The following is a 15,500-nucleotide window of genomic DNA, read 5'->3' as shown; positions in this document are numbered from 1 at the left end:
AGAACACAAGACACTATTAAAGTGACAATATTTAATCAACTCAGTAATTTCATTCAATCACCAAAGTAACACATATTGTTCATACAAATAACATAAAAACGTAAGAAATAAATATTGTCCATTCTTCTAATAACCTAGCGGTATCAAAATAGAATGACGTCTTCAAACTCTAACTCAAGTAATAATCAAACATGTAACATGCATAAAATAACATTTGTCAACACGTATGTTGGTGAGCAATTTCATAGTTTTGAGTATATATAATATGAGCGAAATCCACAAACGTATATGAGACTATAAATAAAAGCATCAATCGTGGTATATAAAAACATATGTAATGAGGATCCTTTCTACTCGGTAACAACTGACATACTCGGATAATGAGGCCCATTCTACTAGCACAAGGCTAAGTAGTTAGGGGAGCGTATGATCATACTTAATGAGGCTCAACAACAACATAAAAATAAACACTCGTGTACGTAAAGCATAGGAGGCATATAACACACAAAAGAGCAAGTATTCCAAGTATCATATACTCTAAAGTTTGTGGTTTGAGAAAAGTGTATAATAAATCATTCTTATTTTGAATAAGTATGCATGTTACCCTCAAAACATAAAAGGGAAAACGGGGGATGAAATATACTCACGTTAACTAAGTAACTTGAAAGATTGATTCGTGAATAATCGGAGATCGGGTTTAACGAGCAAGACCTAGATTAAACGGGTCTTAATTAGTAGGTAGTCTTGGAAGGGTTTAAATAAAATATGACAAGTAAAGTAAATAAATGAAGTTTATGGTTTAAAAATGTAAATACTTGGGAAATTAAAGACATGTTATAAAAAGTAAGTTTACTCGAAACCGGGTCTTGGTATTTCATTCATAATTATTACTCAACCTATGTTAAGTAACTTATGTGAGTTATAATGCACTAATGCAAGACCCTTTGGGTATATGAACACCAAAACAAGGTTTTAATCGAGTGTTCGGATTTGATAACTTGGGTCTAGATAATTAACTAAACTCAAAGTTAACTTTCCAAAATGTTTTGAGATGACTCAATAAAATCGAAAGACTTAACCAAGTATATAGTTCTATTATGAAGAACCTTAACGTCCATTAAGTGTGTATTTGGTATCACCGGTCCAAGCTTGTTATAAGATCAAGTTGGATACCGACACACCAAGTAAGTTGATAAAATACTTAAAATTAGTTTAAAATACATTCTTGAATAAAAGATGAGTTTCGATGGCCAAAAATACACTTGTGTGCCTTAGGCAAGTGAACTCGGCTTAGTTCGGTTTTGGTTCGGTCCTTGACTCGGAATGATACCGAGGATGGTTGCCACATACCCAAATACCATAGAACTATCAAAATGGTTTTAGAAGTTACAAGGTTCAAATCTTTCATAAACATGTTTATTTAACTATTTTAAACAAACTAGTAAACAAAACTATTTAAAACAAAAGCTAGTAAACAAGAGTTCGGTCTTGGTTCGGTCTTGATTCGGGTCTAATCTCGGGATGAAACCAAGACTAGTGACTTCATACCCAACACCATGGAACTCTTTAAACATGAATTAAAACTAAACTACTTACAATATAAACAGAAGCATTAAAGGGAAATAGTATAAACAAGACTAGTAAACAAGAGTTTGGTCTTGGTTCGGTCTTGATTCGGGTCTAATCTCGGGATAAAACCGAGACTGGTGACTTTATAACCAATACCATGAAACTCTTTAAACATGAATTAAAACTAAACTACTTACAATAAACAAAAGCATTAAAAGGAAATAGTATAAACAAGACTAGTAAACAAGAGTTTGGTCTTGGTTCGGTGTTGATTCGGGTCTAATCTCGGATAAAATCCGTGACTAGTGACTTCATAACCAATACCATGAAACTCTTTAAACATGAATTAAAAGCTAAACTATTTACAATATGAACAAGACTAGGAAAACATTAAAGGAAAATATTATAAACAAGAACTACAAAGAGTTCTCCATGTAGCCTTGCCTTGTAGCATATTACCTCCTGAAGAGATGAAAGCCGAAGGAAACAAGGGGTGCATATTATATATATGTTGTGCCACAAGATATGAATTAATAAGTAACAAACAAGAATTAAAGAAGGTTATTGCTTGATTATTAAGAACCTTAGAGGTTAGAGATATGAACTTTATTTGGAAGATAAAGAAGATAAATGAGCAAAGAAAAATGAAAAGGATGGGGTTGTTTATATAGGGAAGGAGTCAAACTTGTTTTCCTTGTTTTATATCAATACTTGCATGTGTTTTTTTTTAAAAAAAAAGATTTAAATAATACAATCTAGTAACAAATCCTAAAGGTAAAAGATGATTATGAAACATAAAAATCCAACATTTTATATTAGTGAAAGATTTGGTTTACAAATCGGGTCGGGTTTTGATACAAATACAAATACAAAAAGATCGAAAACGATGAATGTTACATTTCTGGTTATTGTATAGAGCCTTCTCCTGATCAAACAGCTGAAGCTACTATAAGGAGAAGTTCCAGGACGAGACACGCTCCAAAACTAGACAATATTCATTCACAACCACACAAAGAGGCAGTTATAACTAAACCTAACAGGCGTCCTTCTGCAGCCACTAACCGTAGTAAATAATAATAATAATAATAATAATAATAATAATAATAATAGTAGTAGTAGTAGTAGTATTATTCTTAATATTGGAGAAAAAAGGGGTACATCAAATGGGTTTTCTGGTGTAACTGCAAGCTCGTCTGAGTCAACATTACCTTTGACCGAAAACAACCAAATTACGCAGAATAAACGGCATGCAAATGGTTGGAGAGCCCGTCTACTTTCAGCGTTAGAGGTCAGTCTTCCTGATTATTCTCCAACTGTAAAGCGGTAAAAGCTGTCGCACCACCTCACTTAGGGGTACTTTTAACTGATTTTACTCATTTTAACTTACAGTTAATTACCATTTTTAGCACATTACTGATGTGGCAGTCTCACTACAGTTGCTGCAATTTGTAGTTATTAGAATGCCAATTTAAGTATTTAATCCTTGCAATTAAGGATCCATTAACTTGGAAAACTTGTATTTACGATAATTTATAAGGGGTAAAATGGGAATTTTGAAATTATGTTTATCTATCGCTAAAGTTTATGATAAGAGGTGAAAAGGGACACTTAGCATATTCCCTGCCAGCGGCTTTTAAAAAAAATCACCAATAATATGACGCAGCGGTTGAACATGTCATTTGTCACCAATCACCATAAGCTGTAAGTTAAATGTAACTTAGTTTCTAAATGTGGTAAAATTTAAAGTTGGTTTGTTATTGCTTCAAGTGTTACAACTTTATTTGTGTGCTCAACTTGTTCTTTTAAATTGTCAAGTCTCTTCATGTTGATGGGAACGGAACCGACTAGTACTCCCAGCGTAGAGCTGTTGATGGAACAAAACTGTGACTTGAAGGAAAGGTGCGTGGTATTCTTCTTATTGTTTTTGTTATTGTAATTATTATTATTATTATTATTATTATTATTATTATTATAAATTTTGGTTTCACAAAATAATGAATGTTTTATTATAGATTAAAAAGAAGAGAAGAAGAGGTATTAGGTGATCTGATGCAAGATCTAAAATATGAGAAAAACCGCAGAAATGAACTTGAAGCTCAGGTAAATACTACATTTTTTACTAAAGGTTACAATTTCAACGGGTCAAATGGGTTAAGCTAAAGGATGCAACAAAAAACGGAACCTGGTATAAATGGGTTTAGTTCAAGCTCGTGATCACATATAGCTATACAGGACCTGTGTAACCAGTTTATATTTCTATTTTCAAAAACGTTGTTCTCTGTCAGAAACTATTAAAACTTGAGTATTTTACGTCAAAATTCGAAAATTAAAACAGAAATTGATCTAATAAAAATACTTTTTTTAGATTTGCATATTTGGTTAAATGTTGTTATATTTAACTATTAATATGTTAAAACTCAAAGAAAAGTCTGGGTTGAACGGGTTATGTTTGTGTCAACTCGCAAATATTTGTTTTGTGTCTTGGTTCATGTGTCTAAAAATTTGCATTATTTTGGGTCATTTTTTTTCCAGCCTGAAAATTTCAAGTCCAAATGGCAAAACTGAAAATACCGAAACCGTACGGTTTTGAGCCCAAACCTCTATTAAGTGCCACAAAATGTCATGTTTGACCAGTTACCGGCACTAATAAGTGGCACTTAAATTATTAATGCTTTGTATAATCAGCGAGAGGAGGCGAAACAAAAATACGGGGTTTTAAAAAAGGAGCATGATAGTTTAATTGCAATAAAAGAGCGTAAAGAGGCGGAGGAGCAGACTTTAAGAAAAAAGTTGAAGGTTTGTTTATTCGTTTACTTATTTAACGTTTATTTGTTGCTATTTTTATAAAACAAATGATTGAATATATGGTGGTTTATTTACTAAAATATGTGCAGGAAGCAGAAACTACAACCAAAGATTTGATGGAAAAAGTGACACAGTTGCAGTTGGAAAAAATGAAAAGGATGGGGTCACTAGGAGCAATTTGATTATATTTTTAATAGGTATATGTATGTAGAAATGAATTAATCTAACTTTTATTTTGTTCCTTAGGTTTAATCAAGTTTAATATGATTCCATATAAAGCCTATAGTTAATGTGGTTACTTTGGCCGTACTTAATGTTCAGGTTACTTTAGCTGAAGTTGACGCTTCAATATATCTGGCAAAACGGGCAGGGTATAAGGCTAAGATGGTTTTTTTTTTTTTTTTTTTGTTTTGTTTTTTGATAAAAGTGGATTTGAGGTGACGCGAGTTGTTTTAAAAATGGCCAGTTTGAAAAGAACACGAGAAACAATCTTGCTAAGGACACTAGAAACGGAAATTAAACGCCTTAGGAGATCAACAACAGTTTTTAGTTTATGGGTATATAGTCTTTAGAAAAAAACTTAACAATAAAAACAAATGTTCATCCACTACATTACACCAAGGACCAAACTTGCTATGGGTCGACATATATATGAGCTAAACTTATAATTTCTAATAAAATGAGGATATAAAAGAAGAAAAAATGAAGTTTTACCACTATAGCATGTGTATAGTTTACTACTTTCTCATTTTTTTTCCAGATGCTAGCTAAAGCATAACAAAAGTAGACATCCAGATTTGGGATATGGGCATATGGCATAATAGCATATGAGTCACGTAGTCTTCAACAAGGTTCAGGGCCTTTAGACAGTCTTTTAAGTACCGGTAACTATATTTCTTATATGCTAATATTAATGCTACAACCAAAAATAGAGAGAGTACTTTTAGGTTTTAACAGTTTAGATTGTGCTAGCTATTTTGGGCTGATTATTTGGTGGCAAATCTAGAAGTAAAGTTGAGGGTACCACGGGCTAAAAAGTTTTTTATCCACTATAGCCAATGAATAAAACGAATAAGAAAACAAAAATTTTGCACTACAAATGTACTTCACCAAGAAAGTTCAGGGGTAGCGTTAGCTCTCAACCTATACTAAATATGCCATGACGTACATTCTCTAAAGGGAAGCGTTGTTATATATATACGACATTTGCAAATTGGTTTATTTTAGTTACCTTCTGTTGATCATAGCATCTAATTTGTATGTAACATTTTCATATTCATTACTTATTGCTCTAAATGTTTAATGATATGGTGTTTATCCTTTCATAAATATATATATATGATAGTGGGTTTAAATTCTTATAAATACTAGACATTATAGATTTAAAATAGACAAAGTTGGCGTTTAAAATTATCCCTTTCTTGATATAAACGCAATCATATATAGCGCATTTGATACTACAGGTATGAATATATTGTGATTTAATTATTCTTTTAATGCCAAAAATGTATTTATTGACTTTATGTTTTTTTTTGAACGGCATTGAGGCTTTTTTATTTTTTTAATTGACTTTATGTTTGTGTGCTTTTACATTTTTTAAGTTTTTATCAAGTCAAATTGGTGTAAACCGTGTAATTTAAGTCACTTTGGGTTAATCACATAGAACTTGAAGGGACAAACCATCATATTACTAGAAAATTAGATCATAAATAATGTTTTTTTGAGTGGCAAAAAGGAAAATACTCTCTTCGTCCCATTATAAGTGTCATAGTTTGATTTTTCAAGTCTTTCTTGTTTAACTTTGACCGACAATATTTTTATTTGTGGTATATAATACTTGATGTAAAATATATGAATGAATTGGGTTTTAAATGTATTTTACATTGATATAATTTTCATCAAGTATTATATGACACGAACAAAAATATTTACGGTCAATATTCCAAAAGAAAGACTCGAAAAATCAAATTATGACACTTATAATGGGACGGAGGGAGTATATTTTTTTGATTGATATAGCGCATTTAATACCAAGTATTTATTGTGGTTTAATGATTCTTTTATTATTTTCAAAATATATTTATTAAATATGTGTCACGTGTGCATCCATATTTTTTCAATATAAATATAGAATGCTTGAACCAAATGATAGGAGGATAGCCATCCATATCCATAATCTCAGAGATTATATAATTAAGAAATTATAATTTATAAGGCATGGCACCTTTGAAGTTTTTTCTTACGCTATTGCTCATAATCACAATTGTTGGTAAGCTAAATATTTTGTAATACTCATGGATCTTTTATGCTCTTAACTCTTGTTGATATGACCTTTATACATGTTTTATATCATTTCTTTTTGAACGACATCTAAAATAAAAACTGGCAAAACGTTATAAAAGAAACAACTTTTAATTACATGATAAGAAGAGGATTTGAAATAATTCATTACTTAATTGTCCATTGGTCAAAATGCATTTTATGTCTAATTTAGGGACAGAGGTGATCATTGGTGAAGCATGTGAAGACTCTTGGTCATATGCTCATGGTCGGTGTGATGGGGTTGTTTGCAACAATGAATGCAAAGAGAGAAAAGGGGGTTTTGCTAAGGGTCAATGCATGATGATCGATACTTGTGTATGTGTTTATCCATGTAAAAACTCCTAGATTTTCTTACCAAGTAGACATAAAAAGGCCTTTGCCTATGAATTTAACATTTTATGGCATCGTGATATCGTGCATATTAACAAAAAAGTATGTTATATATAATTTTTCAAATTATGCTCGTTTTATCATCTTTTTCATTGCAATTTAACACGAAATATCTAGCCAAAAAGAGTAATCCCGTGTATCCAAACCTAATAAAAAAATAAATTGTTTTTAATACATTTTATAAAAAAAAACAATAAAAAAATAAAAAAACTAGCTAGAAAAAACATACAAAACTTTTTAATACATATAAAAAATAAACAAACTTTTAATAAGATTTTAAAGAAATAAATTAATAAAATCAACAACAAAAATATAAAAAAAAACTATAAAACAAATAAAAACTTAATAGTTTTTTATTTGATATTTTGAGATAATTTTAAAATAAAATAAGAGAGACTAACATGTCAATTACAAATGTTAATGAAAGTAGAAAAATGAGGGGGGGGGAGAAATTAAAACTTACCAAGTAATGGGCGTGTCGGTTGTCTGACTGGAATACATATCATAGTACCGGATTGATCATTTACGTTTCTTTTGAAAGTAAACATATTCAACATAGATGTTGATTTAAGTTCAAAAACAATGAGGGGGGGGGGGGGGGGTGGGGGGCTGTATAATTGGTAAGGACCTGACCATAATGTTATTGGTAATGACAAAAACCTAGTCATTATTAATGTATATGGAATAATTTAATGGCCATCAATTAATGGTATTATAATGATATTAGCCGGGCCAAAAATGTAGATTCGTATGGGCCATATATGCTTAACTAATGACAGGCGTTAGCTACTCATGTAAAAGAGAAGGATTAGACTTTGGGCCAGACAAGGAAAAGAAAAGTGGAAAAATGGGCGATCAAATTAATTAATTGGGTTGGGCTGGATTGAAGCAAAATGGGGGTTGAACACTTGAACACTTGGACAATTCACAATCACAAGGATAGGTGATGTAAAGAGAATTTAAAACATAAAATTTTATGTTTCTTCACGAAAGCCTAAACGATTGTTTCTTCTGTTTTTATGGTTGAGTATTACGTTCCCATGATCATGACCAGGACATGCATAATGTTTGTATTTAACGCTTGAATGGTTATTATTGAATTGTAACACTTGGATTCGTATGTGTTCTTGTATTTTTTTGGCTGCATTAATTGTGACTTGTTATGCAGTTTCCAAAGAAATTGTCGGGCGGGTTATAGCACGTTATGCGTATAACCATACGTAAGTGCGACTAGTTAACTAATATATCTAAAATGATACTCCGTATTACTTAGTACACCTGCAAGAAAAATATAGTTCAAACCCAACACTTAGCCACTGAATTGGAATAAAACACATATTTTGTTATATTGCTGGACACGAGACTTATGCTACTTCTAAAAGAAAGTTGATAAGTATCATCTTCTTGGGTATGCTTATGATGAGTGTTTATTAGATCCACGTAAATTTGTTATAGCAACAAACTAAACAATTACCACACTATCCCTCCACCACACCGATCTAGCCAACAAACACGATACCAACGCATGGTTCGCTAAATCTTGCGATATACCACATTATTTGGAACATTTATCATTAAAAGAAAATATACCTCTTTTCAATAAAGCGTCTTTTGTTGGAATCCTACCCACCTCAATCTCTATACGAAACAATATACTTTTCAAAGGAACCCAATCGTTGAACGGAAACTTTCTAGCATTCTGAATCTCCTAATCGTAAAATTTCGCTATTTTCTAATGAAATTCACATAACTTAAGACAGCTAGTAAAGCGTTTGTTACGATTTAATGCTCTCATTCTTTAAACTCTAATTTAACTTAATTGTGTTTTAAAATTCTGTTTATAATCTCTGACATGCATTTGCACCAACCTACAAAATTTTCACTTTGTTAGGGTTCAATGTAATTACATTTACCCGTACATTTCAATGATAAAAATTACATTACCATATTCGCACTTGAACCATATTCTTCTGTTGAAGCTTTACACTTTTTTTATATAATTCTTCTCTTAGTTACGCTTTACACTTTGGTATGGTTACCAACATCAATTTCTATATTAGTTATCAATAATAGCATTTCATTGTCAGCTTTCTTATCATTCTTTCCTTAGATCACAAAAGCTTGGAGCATAACTTTTCATAATTTTGTTATTTCACAGTCGTTGGCTCCTGCAACTTTTTATCCCATTTCAACAACTCTACTATCTTTCTATCAAGTTTGTCTCTCTATTTGTTAAAGGAAATGGTTTTGTAATGATGGGATTTGCAGTATTATCAAATTTCTAGAAAACAAATTTTCACCAAAAGAATTAAAGTAAAAAAACAAGAAACCAAAAAATGGCTTAGATGCTACACAAATATGACACGATAACTAATCGTGTCGTTTTTTTCCCCACACAAACATGATTATTATGTTTAAAAAACACGAGCTGTTTGTTTAAGAACACGATAGACAAACAATGTGTAAGTTAACTAAACATATACATACATATGCATGTTTACATTTACACATACTAGTGTGCGTTCCTTGTCAAATTAACCATCAATAAACAAAATGATGCACATTGTTTCCATATGGCCATAAATATATATACATAAATACCGTTTTTTTAACCTTATGTCCATTCCCATGATGTTTGTGAATCGCTCATGTATTACCTCAAACCTCAAGGTCGATTAAGCTCACAGTTGGAGTATATATAGTGAATTGTGGTTCGTGAACTGATAATTTGATGAAGACTGAAGATGAAGATGACTAGGGTTAAGGTTTAGGAAAGCCTCAAACTCTGAAGATTGAATCATGGTTCGTGGGTTGCCGTTTGCCAAAGTCGAAGAATGAAAAACAAATGTGTGTGTCACACGGCTATTTTATTCTACTTTTTATTTAAAACTATATGCAAGTATAAACAAATTATCATTAACATGTATTAACAAGTTTATTCGTGTCTTAAACATTTAAATCATGAAACTTGTTTATAAGCTCAAACGTACCAAACTTGTTTAACTTCGTGTCGTTTCATGTCGTGTTAATAGGTTTGTATCATAAATAGTCAGCCCTTGTTCGCATCTGCTCAATTGTACATTGGTCCATTGGTGATCAATTAATTAATGTTCAAAACGGTTTCAGTTTTAAAACATTATTTTATTCCTAATACATTTATATCACAAGTATATTGTGTCAATATGATCTCGTCGAAGTACAGTGAATTATTGAACACGTTATGGTCCAAGCACCGTTTATGTAAATGTGTTATTATTAACTATTTATTATCTTAAAAGAATCAGCTTTTAGAAAAGTAATGATAGTTTCTTAGAATGAACCAAACTTAAGACTTACATTAATTTTATTCTTTGAACAAACGTAGAAATGGGATGTAACACTTGAACACGTTCGAATTTGAAGTGGACTTTAGTGGGGTTCCCAATCATATACTCTGCTGGAACGCAGATATGATTTCTTTACAAAAAAAAACATAAAAACCATATCTTAATTATTAAAGTTTAGGGACGTTTCTTATTCACTGATATATGTTAATAATCGTTTTTTTTTTTTCAAATATTGTAAATAATATTCTGTCATAAATGAGAAAAAAATAAGAAAAATTGAACAAATTTTCTACAGATTTTCAAGAAAGTTTCAACTAAGAAACAACCGTAAATTTTCCGACAAATTTACTACAACTTAGCAACCGAAAAAGATGCATATGAAAAAATATTCGTATGAAATTAACACCGCTAATTGCAATGATTATGGCCCTTTACTTACTAGGGAGAGAAGATCAGCTTGTTGAATGTTATCGACTAGCTAGCGGTCGATGGGGAAAACCCCAAAATACCCTTAATATTGTAATTTGGGTAAATTATGACTTTGTATTAGTGTATAGGAAATAAAACAAAGGTGGAATGTACATATATGGTGAGTTGATGGTGGTCGTTTTGCATGGTAACTGGCCTACAAGTCTCATACTTCTATCATCAAAATGGCATAGGAACCTACTTAAAATTTCGTAAAATAATGATCACCAATTCCTTAAAAGCCTCGAATAATTATAAGTGGAGAATCTTTGCTACAAGAAACAACACAGATCCCTTTCACTTTACACTTTCCATGGTTTTTGACTTTACTTTGTTTTTATCATACATTATAATTAATACACATACACACGTGTGTGTATATATATATATAGCTCCGTGGGTAAGCACTAGTTCTTGCATAAATCATAGTGTGGGTATAACGGGTTGAAACTGATTAGTATTAAACAATTTATGTAACCATAAATGGATTTACTGTCAATTATATATTTTTATTTCTTTTCGTTACTTTTTAAATGAGTTGACATGTCTATATGATTAATTTAATTTAGGGCAATTCGAACACATCACAAACCGTGTGGACGTAGCACGCATGATCATAGTATCAATCGCATCGTGTTAACGGATTGTTACTTTAAAATGTTCGGGTTGGCGGGTAATTTGCGCCAAAGACGTCAACCTTAACCAAAAACACTTTAAAATATTAAAACCATGTTGTGTTAATTTTGGGTGTGCTCATATAATGTTCACTTGCAAATATGAGCAACACCTGACGATTTACTAACAATTAAAATAAATAATGGTTTCGGCTCAAATGTTGTCCAACTCTAACGTATGGCTAAATATAAGAGGCTTATGTAAGAGATATTATTTCAATTTAATTTTTTGTTTCGTTTAATCATTGTATGAGCACGAGACCATTTTGGCTGTAACAAGCCCAAAGGGGAATCTACATCTAGCCAGACTAAGTTGTTTTAACCGGTTTTTGACCAGAATTGACACGTTTACAATATATGATTATAAGATCCAACTTATCAAACATAAGTGATTTTAGTTTCATCCATATAATTATTTGATTAAAAATTAAACGAAAAGAAAAGAAAAGGATCCATTAAGTTTTAACTTTTGAGAACCCACATACATACAAACAAGTTGCACATTACTCTCCACATATGACAAGTGATGTGTAAAGATAGTTTTTGTTTCCTTCCGATTTAATGAAGTTGAATCCCCACCCCACTCCTACATTTAACCACACACGTATATCAATCCATCCTAATAACCTTAAAAGACATGCGTTCACTACTTTTATATAACACAATACAGTAATAATAAAACTTTTAAAGACACACATTCACATTATAAACCTTTTTAATCACATTTTTTGACTCGGGGTAATCATAAAGCTTTCAAAACTCGTTTTCGGATCTACTTTGGTGTAAACTAAGGTTATATCATCTGTGAACCAACGTGCTCTGGCTATCTTCTTTTGAAGTTAGATCTAGCTCTACAATGGTTCAGTATATATAAGAGGAATTTAATAATTGTAGTTTAGAAGATAGGACTTTAATGATTGTAGTTTAGAAGCAAAACATTCATTGAGTCATTTAAACGTGATTTTTGGTCATGAAACTAGAATTTGGTGAATCAAATTAGACTCTTTAAACCTATAACTTTCCTTAGTTCTTGTAAACTAGTAAAATACATGACTGGTTCATATGTTTGACGTAATTTTTTCGAGTTCATGTTTGAGTCAACGAGCCTGAAAATTTTGTTTGATATAAGTTGCACAAAAACGTAATAGCAAAGTAAATGACACTCGTAAATTTTATTAATCATAATCATTTTATCATCTAGTATTGTTTTACTTCTATTATTAAATAATAAATATCGATCGAGATTAAAAATTAGAAAAAAATAATATAGTTATTTTAGTTTTTTCAGAAGATTATATTCTATAATTTACCAGTAAACAAGAAAGAATATTTGGACACACAACGAAAGTGGGATTCGTCACCTTACGTCGATTTATCATAAACTTTCCTTTTCTTTTGCTATACCTTTTTCATAAATCCTTTTTATCTCCATCAGAATATATTTGGTGTGCAAATAAAATATTGTCGTCATTTTTCTTATGTAAGATGCCTCTTGTTGTCTTCACAGAATGAAATAAAACTTTGATGTTTAATTGCCAATGGATTATTATTAATCATTAAATATTGAATGAATTAAATGCTAGAATATTTATTTGATAGATATCATATGAAATAAAATTATTACTGTTACTTTTAATTATCTTATAATGCGAGAAAAATATAAAGACTCGTAAAAAAGCACGAAAAATATCTTAATATATATATATCCAGAATCAAATTCATACATATAGAGAACACATCAAATACCGAAACAATCTGAGGGTTAATTAGCTAGTTGGTAGGATATTTTATACTCCAATCAAGGTACAAACTTGTAATCAAGCTAGTGTACAGTTATTTATGGAGATGATATACTAGGTAGTCAAGCAAAAAATTAAACCATTAATTAAGATCAAGTTATCAAGCTCGGGCTTCAATTGTGTGATTAGCCACAACTGGACCCGGAACAACAGCCACACCATGCACATTTGGAGCGTTCATAAACGCGTTCACCTTCACCATATCGATTTCGTGTTGATCTTTTTCTTCCACGACTCTTGGTTCATCAATTTCATTCATTTTCTCGTTGAATTCCATGATCTTGTCGTTGATAACTGGCTTCCTATTCTTATACACAAAGTATAAGTATGATCTAAAAGATACCAATGGCGAATCCGAGCGTATTTGGTATCTTTAAAAAAGAAAGCTCGTGTTAGAAAATATTTGACGAATATAAAAATATACTTGATTAAGTTGAGCGTACCGCAATGTTAATGTCCCCAAGAAACAAACCATAAAAGAACCACATAACCGCACTGAGTGTGAGTGCTAGTGACAACATAATTGGCATGTATTCAACACTTTTTGTCCTTATCACTTGTCTCTGTTGAAATAAATCAAGCATGTTTAATAAATGAATAGTTTTTCCCAAAGGTTATTATTGTTATGTTAAACATGTACATATTATATACTTCTATAAATTAAATAAATTCTCACAATATATCATAGTAACTCAATTTTGAGTTTTCAACTTTTTTTCAATTATGTTTTTATAAGAGTATAGTATCTATACTTTCTAAATCCGCCACCAGCCATTATTGTTTTTTATATCGTTTGTATGTACGTACCAGAACACCTAATGGTGCAACAAACACGCACAAAGCAAATACAAGGCACACCCATCCAACAATCACACCACGTTGAGCGCCTTTCGTAAGGAATTGAGTTAGGAGAACAATCAATCCGAATCCAATAACTATGAACAACATGATTAGCTTCAAAGTATCCATCTACACATGAAATAGTTCTTCGAATCAGAGCTAATGAAGAAACTAACAATAATATAAACAGATGATTGTAATATAAGAATATGCATACCCTGGCTTTCTTTGGGGCATAGATGACATAAACACATAGATAAAAAGTTTGTATGAGAATGCCAACTGAGTTGATGGTGATCAGAAGCATGGCATTGCCCTTAAGCAACGCGTAATAGATCCAAAGCATGGCACTAAACAATCCCACCACATAAGGTATGGACTGAAACCCCTCTGTTGATTTCTTTTTGTAAACTTTGTAGAACGTCGGCCTAACGTTATTCATTTCAAAATCATTTAATCCATCAAGAAACAACACATATATATGTAATTACAAAAATATACACAAACTTATATATACTGATTTGTGTTGAAACTTGAATAGAATCAAGTGGATAGAAAAACTTACAAAGGGGAAAGAAACACCATGAATGAGACAATATTGCCTGCAAATAAATAATATTACAAGCATTTGTTAGCAAGGGTTTTGAGTGTGTTACGTGCATGGAAAGTAACTTTTATATTTTTTACATGCATGCATTAAGTTGTATGTATTAATATTATTCATAGTATGTGATCCTTCAATACATTACATAACTATTAGCCGGTTATCGATCGGAACATCTATTGTAAGTGGTGATTAGAGAAAGAGAAAGAGAGAGAGAGAGTACCCATAAGACCAAATGCAAAAGAGAGGTGAGGGAAATGACCAGCAATCACCATTGTCCCTGCAGCTTTTGATATCAAATTGCAGTGAACTGCTGGCTGCTGCTGGCGGTGTGAATATTGGTGCATAAGTAACGGTGGAAGAGATGGTATATATAGGGAGATTGTAGTGGATGGTGGGTCAGCTAGCCATTAACATATACGGTTTATAAGTTTTAGATTTCAATTATACCATAAAGTTTTTTAAAGAAGATCCAAGTTGTATTAAAGACTATGCATCTCTGCTTTCTCTTTTTTAAATTTTCATTTTAATTAGGCCTCACATACCACTTTTCCGATTATTTCGTGAAATATCATAAGAAAGTGTAACAACTGACCAAATATCTTGTTAGAGGTTTTTATATGTATATTAAGTTTTATACTTCAAGACATTTAAAAAAAATTAAAAGTTGTTTTCTGTAGATTTAGTTAACTAATTACTTTTT

At 31.3% G+C, this 15,500-nt stretch overlaps 1 protein-coding gene and 1 long non-coding RNA gene across 2 annotated transcripts; one reads left to right on the top strand and one right to left on the bottom strand.

Moving 5' to 3' along the window:
• The first annotated feature begins 3,429 nt into the window (after window positions 1-3,429).
• LOC143605848 (uncharacterized) lies at window positions 3,430-4,308 on the top strand. The gene is made up of 3 exons (XR_013148627.1): window positions 3,430-3,468; window positions 3,582-3,669; window positions 4,255-4,308. It is a non-coding gene; the product is annotated as an uncharacterized LOC143605848 (long non-coding RNA).
• A 9,007-nt stretch (window positions 4,309-13,315) lies between these two features.
• On the bottom strand, window positions 13,316-15,109 carry LOC143605849 (bidirectional sugar transporter SWEET14-like). Its single transcript, XM_077081821.1, is given in 7 exon segments — window positions 13,316-13,678; window positions 13,680-13,724; window positions 13,797-13,916; window positions 14,161-14,322; window positions 14,411-14,621; window positions 14,759-14,795; window positions 15,021-15,109. Coding segments are annotated over 7 exon segments (852 nt in total). The 5' UTR covers window positions 15,073-15,109; the 3' UTR covers window positions 13,316-13,453.
• Between the last annotated feature and the right edge of the window lie 391 nt (window positions 15,110-15,500).

Source organism: Bidens hawaiensis, unplaced genomic scaffold, assembly GCF_021521415.1.
Source record: "Bidens hawaiensis isolate Kalapana, Puna unplaced genomic scaffold, B.hawaiensis_p1.1 tig00071676_1, whole genome shotgun sequence".
NCBI lineage: Eukaryota > Viridiplantae > Streptophyta > Magnoliopsida > Asterales > Asteraceae > Bidens > Bidens hawaiensis.
The sequence above is the reverse complement of the archived record's forward strand: the minus strand, read 5'-3'. Positions and strand labels throughout refer to the sequence as shown.